The sequence below is a fragment of the Astyanax mexicanus genome, chromosome 9 (genome assembly GCF_023375975.1).
Source record: "Astyanax mexicanus isolate ESR-SI-001 chromosome 9, AstMex3_surface, whole genome shotgun sequence".
Taxonomy (NCBI): Eukaryota; Metazoa; Chordata; class Actinopteri; order Characiformes; family Acestrorhamphidae; genus Astyanax; species Astyanax mexicanus.
The window spans coordinates 9,659,624-9,674,175 of record NC_064416.1 but is presented as its reverse complement, the minus strand read 5'-3'; the positions used below and the strand labels follow the sequence as shown (position 1 = coordinate 9,674,175).

General features: G+C 39.0%; 1 protein-coding gene across 6 annotated transcripts in view; it reads right to left on the bottom strand.

Annotated features, from left to right (window-relative positions):
* Positions 1 to 9,736: 9,736 nt before the first annotated feature.
* The window catches only part of trip12 (thyroid hormone receptor interactor 12), a 46,377-nt gene continuing 41,561 nt past the window's right edge, over positions 9,737 to 14,552 (bottom strand). For all 6 annotated transcript variants that reach the window (XM_049483230.1, XM_049483231.1, XM_049483229.1 and 3 more), the window contains 7 exons: positions 14,113 to 14,267; positions 13,653 to 13,817; positions 12,486 to 12,650; positions 12,132 to 12,245; positions 11,413 to 11,507; positions 10,250 to 10,353; positions 9,737 to 10,148 (listed from right to left, as the gene is read on the bottom strand). In XM_049483230.1, the coding sequence (XP_049339187.1) occupies positions 9,952 to 10,148; positions 10,250 to 10,353; positions 11,413 to 11,507; positions 12,132 to 12,245; positions 12,486 to 12,650; positions 13,653 to 13,817; positions 14,113 to 14,267 (995 nt within the window). In that variant the 3' untranslated portion in view covers positions 9,737 to 9,951. The remainder of the gene's footprint in view (positions 10,149 to 10,249; positions 10,354 to 11,412; positions 11,508 to 12,131; positions 12,246 to 12,485; positions 12,651 to 13,652; positions 13,818 to 14,112; positions 14,268 to 14,552) is intronic.

The window sequence follows — 14,552 nt, the reverse complement described above, 5'->3', positions numbered from 1 at the left end:
GTTTTGTGTTGGTTTTGTTATTATATCAAAAAGCTCAATCAGATTAAACAACTCCTGGGGAAAAAAAAGTCCTGATTAGTTTGCAGTCACTAATCGGTGATCAGTGTTTTTGCAGGAAGAAAAAATGCCAGAAATGTTTCTCATAGGTTGTAGGTTTGGATTTGGCAGTATGTGGATTTTATGCTGATAAAATTTGAACTACATGCTTTTCACATCAGTTACCCCCTGAGAAAATCTGATTGGTTTCACTTATGACAAAAAACAGATTTGCACTATGATCAGCACAAGCCGCCTGGTAGCTGATGGCGATATCAAACGCTCTGTGTGATGCTACTCAGCAATGCTGCATCAGCAGCAGTTCAAAAAGAGTCTGACTTCACATGTATCGGAAGAGGCATGTGCTAGTCTTCACCCTCCTGGTGTTGGGGCATCACTAGTGATAGGGGGAGTACAGCAAAAACATGTGGGTGTGATTATCGGCATAGCTACATTGGGGAGAAAGTGGGGTAAAAAAAAAAAAACATGAGTTGAGTCACTTTTTGCCTGGTAAAGTGAACATACCCCTATATTTTTTTATCCAAAAACCATTGCACTTTAAAGTTAACTGTATCACTAAGAGGAAAAAAGAGCTGTGTTTGGAGATCCCACTGATCATACACATTGTATAATACTGTATCTATCTATCTATCTATCTATCTATCTATCTATCTATCTATCTATCTATCTATCTATCTATATGGGTAATCTATGCAAATGGCCTTAGTTTTGATTGGCTGCCTTGTAATGTGTAGGCAGTCCAGGTTAAAACGCATCTCTCTCTTTGTGTGAATTCAACTGCTGAAGGTGTATGTATGTAAATTGTTGTTTTTTAACATTACAAAAGCTTTACATTCAAAACAGGCTAATTTGCAGCCTAATTTACATGCGCAGGTCATTCGGGTTACATGTCCTTTCTTTTTACACTCTGTTTTCCTTTTCATTTTAGTGAAAGGAAGGTTAATTTGTTTTCCCAGGATGCATATATTTTGTTTTAATGTAATGTTTTTGGGTGTGGACATTACGTTTTAATTCAGTTTGATTTGTGGTTTAATTCAGTTATTAACACCTATAACAGCTCATTGTGTTACAGACCCGATGAGATAAGGTAATCCTTTATTAGGGGTGCATTTTTACACAATTACAGATTACCCTCAGTCTTCTTTACATGACCAGTGTTCCATTAAGATCCTGCAACCAGTGGCTTGTCTTTTCTAAATGCACAATCACAAGCTCTATTCTATCAAGACAATGCTCGTCCACATACTGCTGCCATCTCAAGAGCTTGCCTTGAAGACACAAATACTATGCAATGGCAAATGCATCAACAGACCTATCCCTGACTGCACTATCATACTCACTTTTTATTTCCCCCTACAACTGTAACCTTCAAATAACTGTATGCACTCGTTCACTTTACCAACCTTAAGCTTTTACACCACTATCTTTGCACTACTGTACTGTACTATACGGGTTCTGTTTATACTGGGACTGTTATTCCCTCTTTAATCTCCCCATTATACCTGACCGGTACACTCTCACTCTTATATTGCACTATTGTCTTGTGTCTCTTGTCTCATGTATGTCTATATCTGTAACTTTGTTGTATTGTACATTTAGTGTCTCAGATTCTTTTATAATTTAATATTTAATTTTGCTGCACTTTAGTCAACTATCGCCTTATGTTTTTTGCTGTAGCTTTGGGAAGGAGATTAACGCAATTTCAATTGTTCAATAAAAAACAAACCTCTCCAAAATAGCAACTTTACAGGAGAGAAAAAAAGACTTATAAACTTTCAATGGAAGTCAACATAAAAAGAGTTTATTTCAGGGCATTATTAAAGCTGACGTCTGTAAGTTTTGCGATTTGGGGGATTTAGGGCCCTCTCTGGTGAAAATGGGTAATTACACCGAGCATGCGGAAGAATCATTTTAATCTGGTCGGGTGTGATGTGGTCTCCTTTTAAAACGCATTACACCCGCCCAGCTCTGAGCTCTGAGTTTCCCCTTCTGAAGTCTCCATTGCTCCACCAGCCGCTTGCGTTCAGTAACACTAATCCGGATCCTCTTTTAGAGGCTGTACGTGTGACATAAGTATGTAAAGACACGTGACGTGGCCAGAAGAACTCCCGCGAAAAGTGACCCGACACCCCAGTTTTTAGAATTAATATATTTATAGGCTTAGCAGGGATGGTTGTTCCACCACACCGCTACCATTAAACACAATATTTTATCTCTTTCTCCTCTCAGAAATAGTACTGCTTTCAGTTTAGAAACCAAAAAAATATTGGTTTGTTTATCAAGAAATGCTGGCACAGTATAATAGACTGTTTGTTCAAAATATGTAGTAAACTAAACATTCACAAAAATGGAGATACTTGCTGTCCATTGGACAGTGATAATATGCAGTGATGGAAATATAACTACTTGACTTGACTTTCCTTGACGTGACATTAAGTGAAAGCGTGTGACTGTCAGTCTCCCAGTCTCTCCATTTTCCTCACAGTTGTTTTAGCATGATGGATTTTGTTTTCTTAGTTTTGCATGTGTTGTAAATTAGTTGGTACCTGAACCCAACTGACTCAAGACCCATGTACTGTAGAGACGGATCTCAGCAGAGATGAAAACCTCGCTGGTTTTTGCTCTGGCTGTCGTCCTGTGTGGATTTACTGTAGGGGTTGATGAATATATATTCGTGAATAAGAAAATGACATGGGAAGATGCGCAAAGTTACTGCAGACAGTACTATACTGATCTCGCCACCATCGCTTCAGCAGAAGACAATCAGATGGTTACCGAGGCCGGAGGAAAGAAGCTCTCAGACAGCTGGATTGGGCTCCACAGAAGCTCCTCGAACCTGAAAGACGTGCAGTGGTCCAATAACCAGATAACCTCCTTCTGGTACTGGAAATCCACACCTATCGATATTACTAAGAATTGTTTTCAGATAACAGATAAAGGCTGGGAGGAGAAATACTGTTCAGAGAAGAAACCCTTCTTCTGCTCCAGCTCTGTGGTCCTGGTGAAAGAGAACAAGACGTGGGAGGAAGCGTTGGAGTACTGTCGGTCCAACTACACCAACCTGGCCGTCCTGACGTCCGATAACTTACTGAAATACTCAACTCAAACCCAGACGGTCAGTGTGTGGACGGGGCTGCGCTTCATGGCTGGAGAATGGCTCTGGGTAAACGGGGAGCCTCTGGAGGACCTGGTATCTCTGGCCTCCTGCCCAGCCCCTCTGTACCGCTGTGCCGCCCGCAACTCTAAAACTAATGTGTGGGAGAACAGAGACTGTGAGGAGAAGCTTAATTTCCTCTGCTACTGAAGGTGAGTAAAAAAAGGTTTCATTGAATGTGAATTGTGAAACTCATATATTATATAGATGTATTACACACAGAGTGATATATTTTAAGTGTTTATTTCTTTTATTGTTGATGATTATGGTTTACAGCCAATGAAAGACCAATTGGTACTTTTGGCAGTGTGGGCAGTGTGCCAAGTCCTGCTGGAAAATGAAACCCGCATCTCCATAAAAGTTGATAGAACACAGTGGATCAACACCAGCAGATGACATGTCTCTCAAAACCATCACTGATTGTAGAAACTTCACACTAGACCTCAAGCAGTTTGGACTGTGTGTCTCTCCACTCTTCCTCCAGACTCTGCTCCCTTGATTTACAAATGAAATGTAAAATTTACTGATGATCAGTGATGGTTTGTAGAGACATGCTGATCATCTGCTGGTGTTGATCCACTGTGTTTTATTATCAGGTCTAAAGTCAGTGTAGTTTTGTTTTCCCACAAAATCTTACAGCACTTCATGCTTCCCTCTGCTGAAAACTTTTATGGATATGTGGATTTCATTTTCCAGCAGGACTTGGCACACTGCCCAAATGTAACAGTGCATCATAGTTTCTTTTTTCTCTTTGAACAGATTTTGTACCACAGCTGCCAGAAGAAGAGGAGGAGCAGAGTGTATTTCATCTTTTCCTCCAGAACAAAGCATGTAAATACTGTGTGAATGTTGTGTTGGTCTGCTTTATTAATAAATTATTGATTTGTAAATGTTATGAGTTTTGACTCCATTTACTTCTTTTCTCATAGGTAGGTGTTTAAACATTATTGATGATTGATGTATGTTTCTGACTCTAGTTTCTATAAACTAGCTCTAGATATTTTCCAACTAAACTATAACACACTTTTTTTTTTCACTCCGGATAAGGGCGTAGTCGTAGGACAATTTAACCAATCAGATTCATGATTTCACTATGGGGGCGGGGCCATGACTAACCCACTGTCTAACACCTTCTTAGCACTCTGATGAAGGGGCTACGCTTCATCGGTTAGTCATAAAATGGTGCACATTCTGGATTAGTTCAATAGTTAGCTCACTATCATGGAATTGCGACTGCAAATGAGACAGATATTATGTCATATTTAATTAAAAAGCATACAAATGAGTGATCTTTGTTGAACGACTGTACTTGTAGGAAAATTAAGCATTGATTTTTGTGGTCTGTTGTACATGGTACTTTTGTAGCTGTATTTGTGAGCTGGTAATGTGTATTAAATTCATGTAACTAAGTCAAGATAGAGAATATGTAGTTACTGTAATATTCATACATGTGTAGGTCGGCGGGGGTGGAATTTGTTATATCCTTTGCTTCAAAAATGCATTAAAATGTTGAGAGTGAGCTTTATACACACATTTCAGTGCTGTGACTATTGCCCCTCAACAGACTGACATTTTAATATTATCCATGGGTAAACATTCATTAACAGAATACTGGGCCTATTGGTCCGTACAGCTATAAAACACTATATTTGTAAGACCTTTATTCCACTTTTTCTTTTTTTTTACTGTCATGCACGCGTCAGTGCAGTTTTGTTTTCACGGAAGATCTTACAGCACTTCATGCTTCCCTCTGCTGACAACTATGGAGTTGCGGATTCCATTTTCCAGCAGGACTTGGCACTCTGCCAAAATACCATTTGGTCATGCCACTTTAATCTGGATAGGGATAGGGCCTGTGCGATAGGCCAGCTTCAAGCTGGTGTTCTGCAAAACCAAGTTGCGGCATTATTTGGAGTCCTGGTGGTACCAATATCTCCAAACTGAAGACCCAGTTCCAAATAACTGTGAAGGTCAGAGACAGGCCACGAAGAGGTCATCCTCTTCCAAGTAGATGACACTTCAAGAAGTTTGTCCAACATCAAATGAGTTAAAATATATTAAGAATATTAAGCTGTTTAGCAATAAGAGAGGATTTGGTCATTTTAAAGGGGCACAACCTCAGCACAGACTCAGCACTGCTGCTCATTCTACAAATGCGTGTTTCGTATGAAGATCTTTATGACTGCAATTTCAAAACACTTTTAGAGCGTACTAAACAAGATTTGCTAAGATGGTCACGGCTTCCCATTACCCTGGCAGGCTAAGTAAATATAGTTAAAATTACGCCATTTTTGTATTTATTCCATATGATTCCTGGTATGAAGTCCTGGTTCAACACTTTGAACAGCTACATCACTACATTTATAAATGCGTGTTTCTTACAAATATTTTACCATTTTAAAAAAGAAATTAACAGTCTTTCTATCGGCATAAGATGTATTCTCAAGAAGCATCCATACAAAAAAAGAAATATTCTTCGAAAACAGCTTTCCTCACTTCCTGTGTTCTGTTTATGTATGAGACTATTTCACTATTTCACAAATTGTCTAGTGTGCAAAAATTCTGAATATATAGTTAATTTCCAAGATGTATTTCTTGCAAACATCCTGTAATCCAGGCAGGTGTTTGTGTACTACGGCTGGTAAATTTTAGGGTAGAACTTTAATGCAGACATACAAAGAAGAAGATTTGTTTATGTTTGTTGTTGGAAAGGGAACCAGTCCATTTACTCTCACTCATCTTTGCATATACTGAATAAACTAAACAGGTTAGGATTAGTTCAAACCAATTTTTAAATTTGGGTTAAAAAGAAATGAGATTTTTCTAGATAGAGTTATCAAAATCTGTTATTATGGTTAGAGGAGCTTTGATTTGCTGCTGGTTAATGTGGGATTACTTTTTGCTACTTTGATCGTTTGAAAGTGACTGCTAAAATAAAGAAGCCAAAATGAACAAAAACTAAACCCAAACAGAAATCGAATAAAATTGTTTCTAAACACATTACCCATTTCTGAACTAAATATAAAACCCAGTGTTTTAATTGCTTAATAAGTTCAAATGTCTGCATGTCGTACAGCAGCATGATCATAGCAGATTACCCTCAATTCCTTTTTTTTTGTTTATAATTAAGAATGAATCTACAGTTACAGTAGATACAGGAATCACCAGCATAATGTTGTACCCATACTGCTCATTGACATGCTTTCACATTAAGTGAAGCCAGATTTTGGCTCAACACCAGCTCTTTTTCTAGTTTTGTTGTATAATGAGTAAATGGATCTTGCTTTACCTTTCTGTAATTTATCTAAAAGTATTTTTGCACTGCAAACAGATCAGACTACGATTTAGCTGATCCAGACCAAGACCACCTTTTTAGGCGAGATCAAATAAAGCTCTGTAAAAAAAAAAATAAGAGACCGCTTAAAAATGATATGAGTTTCTTTGATTTTAAAATAAAATTGAAAACCTCTGGAATATAATCAAAAGGAAGATAGATGATCACAAGCCATCAAACCAAACTGAACTGCTTGAATTTTTGATCCAGGAGTGAAGGCATAGTTATCCAAAAGCAGTGTGTAAGACTGGTGGAGGAGAACATGCCCAGATGCATAAAAACTCTGATTAAAAACAGGGTTATTCCACCAAATATTGATTTCTGAACTCTTAAAGCTTTAGGAATATGAACTTGTTTTCTTTGCATTATTTGAGGTCGGAAAGCTCTGCATCTTTTTTGTTATTTCAGACATTTCTCATTTTCTGAAAATAAATGCTCTAATGGCAGTATTTTTATTTGGAATTTGGGAGAATTTTTGTCCATAGTTTATAGAATAAAACAATGTTCATTTTACTCAAATATATACCTATAAATAACAAAATCATTTCTTCCAGATCTGTATTCAACTAGAGACCAAGCGTATGTCTCAGCCTGCCTTCATTGAGTTTACAGTGCAGCCTAAAGGTTCAGAAGCAGAGCGGTTTTATTATTTTTCCATTAGATACTGAGTTTGTCCAGCAAGTGTGATGTTAATGTTTTAACAGTAAAAGTGCAGCTGCTGTATCTTATAATGAAACCACTTATATTTCCACCAAATTACAGAACCGGAGCTCAGCTTAGTTCTACCGTCGAGACAAACCAACGTTCCTAATGTAAATTTCAACCTCCAAGCTGCACCAGTGTCAAAATGAAAAATGAAAAAGTATAATGTTTTAAAGTGCATTTGGACCCCGTCCAGCCTGGATGCTAACAGCTACCACCACCTACAAAGAACTTCAGAGTGTCTGCTAATCCGACCAACAGCACAACCAACACCACATTATCATTACTAGTTATGATTAATTAGTAATAGTGTGATTAACTAGCTTAATGATGGACATCTAAACTACAACTCAGCTACTCCATGTAATGCAGCCTTGTCTATCACTTAATTCCTAAGTTTAACTCCACTGTCTTATAATACATCAAGACATGGTTTAAAAACCTGAAATAATTGTCATTATTATTATTAGCACAGGGAAACTAATCGTTGGAATTATTTAACACAGGAGATGGAAAGACGTGTCCAACAAGACAAAGTACACTGCCGGGCCAAAAACAAAAGTCTCCAGCTGGATTTTAGTAAGTAAATGATGTGGGGTTGATGCTGCAGTTGGTCTGCAGGTTTAGGTTCAGCAACAGTATGTGCTGAAAGAATGAGGTCAGCTGACTACCTGAATATACTGAATATAGCCCAGGTTATTCCATCAATGGATTTTTTCTTCCCTGATGACACGGCCATATTCCAAGATGACAATGTCAGGATTCATGGGGCTGGAATTGTGAAAGAGTTCAGGGTTCAGGGAGCATGAGATCATCATTTTCACACATGGATTGAGAGAGTTCACCACAGAGTCCAGATCTTAACCTCATTGAGAATCTTTGGGATGTGCTGGATGGAGAAGAGCTGCTTTGTGCAGCGGTCAGACTCTACCATCATCAATGCTGCTGCAAGATCTTGGTGAAAAATTAATCCAGCAACACTAGATTGAAATAAATCTTGTGACATTCAGAAGCTTATTGAAACAATGCCACAGTGATGTGTGCCACAATCAAAGCTAAAGGCGGTCCAATGAAATATTAGTGTGAGAACTTTTTTTTTCTTTTTTTCTGGCCAGGTAGTGTATTTAAAAACCAAAGTTAAAGAACAAAATGAAACAATCGACTATCTGGGTTCATCAGAGCAGAGCAGACAGACATTAAAGTAAACAGCACCCCCTCGAGGGCCGTGGAAGAAAACGTGCAGACCGAGTCAAACAGTTACTTTATTTATGTCCAGGTAAAAACAAGAACCTGATGCAGTAAATTATTGCAGATTTTAGAAACCAGCACATGAACGTTTGGGGGTCAGGAGAGTGAAGGACAGCATCCCCCCCCCCTGCCCTGCCCACAACACACTGCAGTGCACACACCACGGTCTGATCCAAGCCAGCAGTGCAAAAAATAAACTACAGCAAGAAAAAAAAAATAATAGAAAATTAAAAATAACAAGCAGAAACTCCCACCTGGAACCGGGTGAGAAACTGCATATAAACTTTATTCATAAATGAGTTTCTGTTCTGAAATGTTTATCTGGCCATGAAACGATAAAAGGAGACCAGCCAATTCTTTTCCTTTCAGTTTAATTAACTTTGTGCTCGGCTACATGACGGGATGGGAGCGGCCACTTTCGCTGCAGTTTCTTTGCGCGTCCAGCAGAGGCACTACACTAAACCACATAAGAGTCGGAAAAAAAAGGAAAAACTAAAGAAAAGAAAAAAGAAAAGAAGTCTCTCTATCCAGCGTAGTGGATACAACACGGAGCGACACTGAGGAGAAAATGTCGGCCAGAAAACCATTTCAACTCTGATAAAAAAAGAAAAAAGCCAAAACAAAACATAATTATAATAATATTAATAATAATAATTATAATAATAATAATAATACAATAATAGATACTACACTTCCATCACTACCCGCATCCAACTGCAACTTTCTTACACTTTTTTTTTTTTTTTTTGAAAAATGCTCGCAAACAAAAAGGGAAAAACAGGAGGAGAGAAACGGAAAGCAGGACGTGAGGGAGATACAGAACGGAGAGTAGGACGATGTTGGGGGAGGATCTGGGGGTTGACAGGAAGCCACAAGGCTATTCTATCAAATGTGTAGAATGAGCAAAATCTGCAAATGTTGGTCTGTACAAATGATCTTTGGAGCTGTAAGAGAGCGCCGCCTGCTGGATGGACCCCCCCCCCCCTCCCTCCCTCCCTCTCCCCGAAAGCACACAGTGATGACGTCGTTCACCACTCCAGAAAAAAAAAATCCCTTTTAAATCTCAGACAGAACGCAGGCCCCAACGCCCCCGACCTCTTCTTTACACTAATCAGCTACTAATAAACGCTGTAATTTACGCTGCTTCTTTTTTTCTGTTGTTTGGGAGATCCTGGAGTCTCGCAGCGCCTCCTCTTCTCCGCTCTCAGTGGACAGGGAGGAGGGCAGCAAAGAGAACGTCAGTCTTTTCTTCAACTTTTATTTCCAGAAGCTGCTTTTTCCCTAAACAGCGAGGCAGCGGTTACACTCCGCCTCAGAGGAGCTTAAAAAACAAAACAAAAAAGAAAAAACAAAAGGAGGAAAAAGAGGAAAACAATAGAAAAGTGTGGAGGAAGGGAGGAAGTGGCGATGTGTGTGGGTTTGGGTTCTGAAGGCATTTCTGCGTGAGTGCGGGCGATCAGGACAGATGAAAGGACTGCTGTCCTTCGCGAGCTGCGATCAACAGTTTCTCGCGCATGATCTCGATGCTCGAGTAATCCGGCAGCTTCAGGTAGTTCACGCACGTCATCACCGACGGCAGAAAGTCGTCCGGGTTCTCCGTCGACTCGAACGTTTTGCGTACGATGGTCAGGGGAGGGTTCAAACTCCGGAAACCTGAAAGAGGAGGAGCTTACACAGTTAGTCCCTGATTCACGGCAAGCTCCGCCTAGACTATATCTAGACTATTAATGATAAAGTCTAAGTGTTTCTCTCACCTCCCACCGGTAGTCTGGGGCTCCCAGTAACAAACTGGAGGAAGAGTCTCTGCTGCTCAGCATCAAAACTGCTTAGGACCTCAAAGAGGAACCGCACTGCCCGGCTACACAAACACAGACAAGAAAAATACATGCTTATACATTTTATATATATATAAAAAAAAAAAACATGGTGTATATCTCTGCTGTCCAAGGAAAAACAAGTAGTCCCAAAACAGAAACTTAACAGAAGAGAGAAAATCTTCATAACTTTCAATGGAATAAAGAGTTTATTTCAAAGTTATTTTGGAAAATTTCTGTTGGCTTATTCGACAAAAGATATTTACACTGGTTAAGGGACAGTTTGTGTGTTCCAATTATATAAAAAATTAAAAAACAGTTTTCAGAAGTGATTCCAGCTAGAGGTGGGCGACAGAGCTCTAAAGTTATATTACAATATTTTAGAATATTTTTGCAATAATATTCTCAGCAATGTCAAAAAAACTGATTTTCTATAAAAAAAAAAAACTCAAGATGACAACACTGCAACAAAAATAATATTTAATTCAGTATAAATATGAGTTTCCTATATTTAGTAGCTTTGCCAAACATTCACACAAAGCAATCCAGACTGTTTCTCATACAGAGTTCCCCAATGGTGGAACAAACTACCTTCTACTACCAGATCAGGAGAATCTCTCACTATCTTTAAGAAACTCCTGAAGACAGAGCTCTTCAAAGAGCACTTACTCTCCTAACACCTCTAACTAACTACCTTCTACTACCAGATCAGGAGAATCTCTCACTATCTTTAATAAACTCCTGAAGACAGAGCTCTTCAAAGAGCTCTTACTCTCCTAACACCTCTAACTAACTAAATACTACTAACCGTGTTTCCTTCCTCCCCTCATTTCCTCCTCTATCCAACTATTCCCCTTTAGGCCCTGTCAAAAAAACTTTGTGCCTTGCATTTCTACTTCCTCCATTGCTAAATAAACTTAATTATTTTAAGTTAATCGATTTCGATAAAAGCCTCCGCTAAATGTAATGTAACAAAAAACATTAATTCCTTCATTTTCAGACAAAAGTAGTGAGTTCTAACTTCTAGTAACCACCTCACACACAATCAGATTCAGCAGTCAAAAAAAACACAAGCACTATTATGGGTGTAAACACCACCGTACCTGTCGTGTGTGTATCCATGGTCGGGTCTGCAGCACTCCATCAGAGTTTTCACATCCCACGTCTCAGACTTACTGCCGCACAGCAGCTGATCAAGCTGAAACAGACCATACACACACACACACACACACACACACACACACACACACACACACACACACACACACACACACACACACACACACACACACACACACACACACACACACACACACACACACACACACACACACACACACACACACACAATCAACCAACTGAACCTGTACAGCCACATTATTCTTATTAGGGCTGTGTAAGAATCTGTGATGAGATACTTCACAATTCAATACACTGAAATTTAACACAGAGCTCTAGGCAAATATTTGTACAAATGTACTGTGTCTTCACTTTTAAAGAAAAATGAACTACAAAACTTGGGCTATTTAACTGATTCAGTAGTAAAAAGTGGAGAAAATGTATTTTCTGAATAATTCTGTTATGCAGTATTCGCCCCACAGCCACATTTTGTACAATACTATTAAGCACAACACAAATGAAACACCAATTTTACATTGGAACTAAATAATAATAATAATAAAATAATAAAATAATAAAAAAACTAAACAATATTCTGATGTTTCAATATTTTTTCTATGCTTGTAATTCTTTTAGAGATATATTATTATTATAAATCTTATTATTATTATTATTATTATCAACCACAGAGACAGGCACTCACCTCCTCGGGGTAGAAGTACTGCAGATGGTGGAGGGGAAAGACAGATTCAAATCCTTCCCTGAACGACTCAAACTGCCGTGAAACTCCCTCATTTAGAGTCCAGTAGACCACCAACTACACACACACGTACACACACACAGAAAGAAAAATGCAGCAAAGGTCAGTGTCTGTTAATTTACAGATTTACGAGTTACAGCTCAACTAAAGTGACCATCAGAGCTGTAACCCCAGCTGTGAAACTACATAGTAATGAGAACTGTGTTATTTGCACACACCTCAATCTAAACCACCAGATCATAATTCATCCTACATACACTATCACACCGATTTACACAATCCATACACACAACTCACCCTCAAATACTCCTCCAGGTTGTGTATGGTCACAGGAACGTCCTTCCCGCCCTTCTTCAGCTCGATGTTTGGGAATCCAGGCAGCGTGAAGTCGAGTCCCAGATCCTCCACCGAGCAGCCGTTCATATTCAGACTCTCCAGAGCGAGCTGCAGCGTCTCCCTCGTCTAAGAGCCCAAACACACACAACCATTTAATCCAAAAGAGCCCATGGTGATGTGTTACACTTTTTAAAGGGTTTGTGAGTCAAGTTCCTTACAGAATTCTGCCCTTAACTTTAACTGATGAAGTCCCATAAGTGACACATACATACTAAACATCCTCATTTTATTTATTTATTTATTTCCCCCCCCCCAATTTAGCTAGGCCAATTGTCCCAGCTGCTACTAAGCTGAATATATCCTCTATTACAAGTGATCAACACCAGGAGGGTGAAAACTAGCAAATCTGAAGCGAATCTCCAGCTCTTTGATTGAGCAAAGCCAATTATGCTCTCTCAGGGCTCCGGCAGCTGACGGCAAGCTGCATGACTGGGATTCAAACCAGCGATCTCCCAATCATAGTGGCAGTGCTTTAGCTCCCATCATATAATTTAGAATAGAATATAGGTGTGCTGGGTTAAAATTGGGGAAAAAACTAGGTCATTTTAAAAGTGTATTTTTGGCTTCTACAGCGCTACACCATTTTAAATAAAACACTTTAATGAAATGTTTTTTGTTCAATACATCCAACTAGTTCTGATCATTTCTAGAACAAAATTCTAATGTTATTAAAAAATAAAATAAAAACATTAAATTGTTGTAGTGTCATTTTGTTGCATAGTGACTAACCTTAAACTATTAATCTTATCTATTATTATCGTATTTTTATTCGTATATTTTAGTTTGTCTTTATATTTATCTATTATTAAATTGCTCTTTGGGTGTAAACTGGACTGTGGTAATACAATTTCTTTCCACTTCATGTACCACGTGTGATGTGAAATGATGACAAAATCTCAAGAAATACTTGAATCCTTGAAATAAAGTGTTTAACCCAGTGATCCTAAGAATGGCCTCATGCCCCGAGTGGGCCAACCTTTACTACATGTGTGTGCTAGCTGTGGTTGTGATACAAACAAAATGAACCTGTGAGAGACTGCATGTTTAACTTATTCATATAATCCTTACATGTGATTGGTCCTGCTCCAGTCTCCTCTTCTGTCTGATGATGTCCTCCAGGTGCTGGATAGATTTGGCCACTCCAGGGTCGATGTTAACGAGGTCGAAAGAGCTGATGGACGACTCGTGCCTCAACATCCACTTATAGAATGGCAGGCCCAGCGGCAGGTCCAGCTGTAGAGAGGAGCAGGGATAGGGCGTGGGGTTTACATTTTACCCATCTAAGCATCTAACAGAATTATACTGATTACACTGATATACTGATTGATGGAGGACCTGAAAGTAACCTTTGGTGTACATCTAATTTCAGAGAAGTAAATAATCTTTTGCTAATGTTGACCAAATGTTTGCTTTTTACTAGTTTATACTTACACTGACCTATTAAAAGGTGAGCTCTAGACACTAATGGTAAACTGTACTGACTGTGTGAGTGTGAATGAGTGTGTGTGGGTACTTATGTGTGTGTTACCAGTCTGAAGTCCATGATGGCTTTGGCCATGAGTTTCCCAAGGAAGCGGAACTTCATTTTGATCTTGGCGATGTGTGCAGGTTTGGTGCTGCGGCCGAACGGCACGGCGAACAGCCCTCTGGAACTAAACATGTACTTCGTGCCCTCCTGACTCCCTGCAGACAAGGGGGAGACAAAGCAATCCAGTCAGATACATCCCACCCCCTCAAACATCATCTGCAAAAGACTGAGTAGCTGTAGGTTTTTATCCGGAATGATCAAAAGCACACTCCATTCTACTAAAGACTGAGCAATTGAATAAATAAATAAATAAATAAAATAAACAACCATTGCTGATAATATTGTTCTCATACATAGCTTCCCAAAAGTGGAACAAACTAATTTTCACAACCAGAGCAGAAGCTACATTTAAGAAACTCCTGAAGACAGAGCTCTTCAAA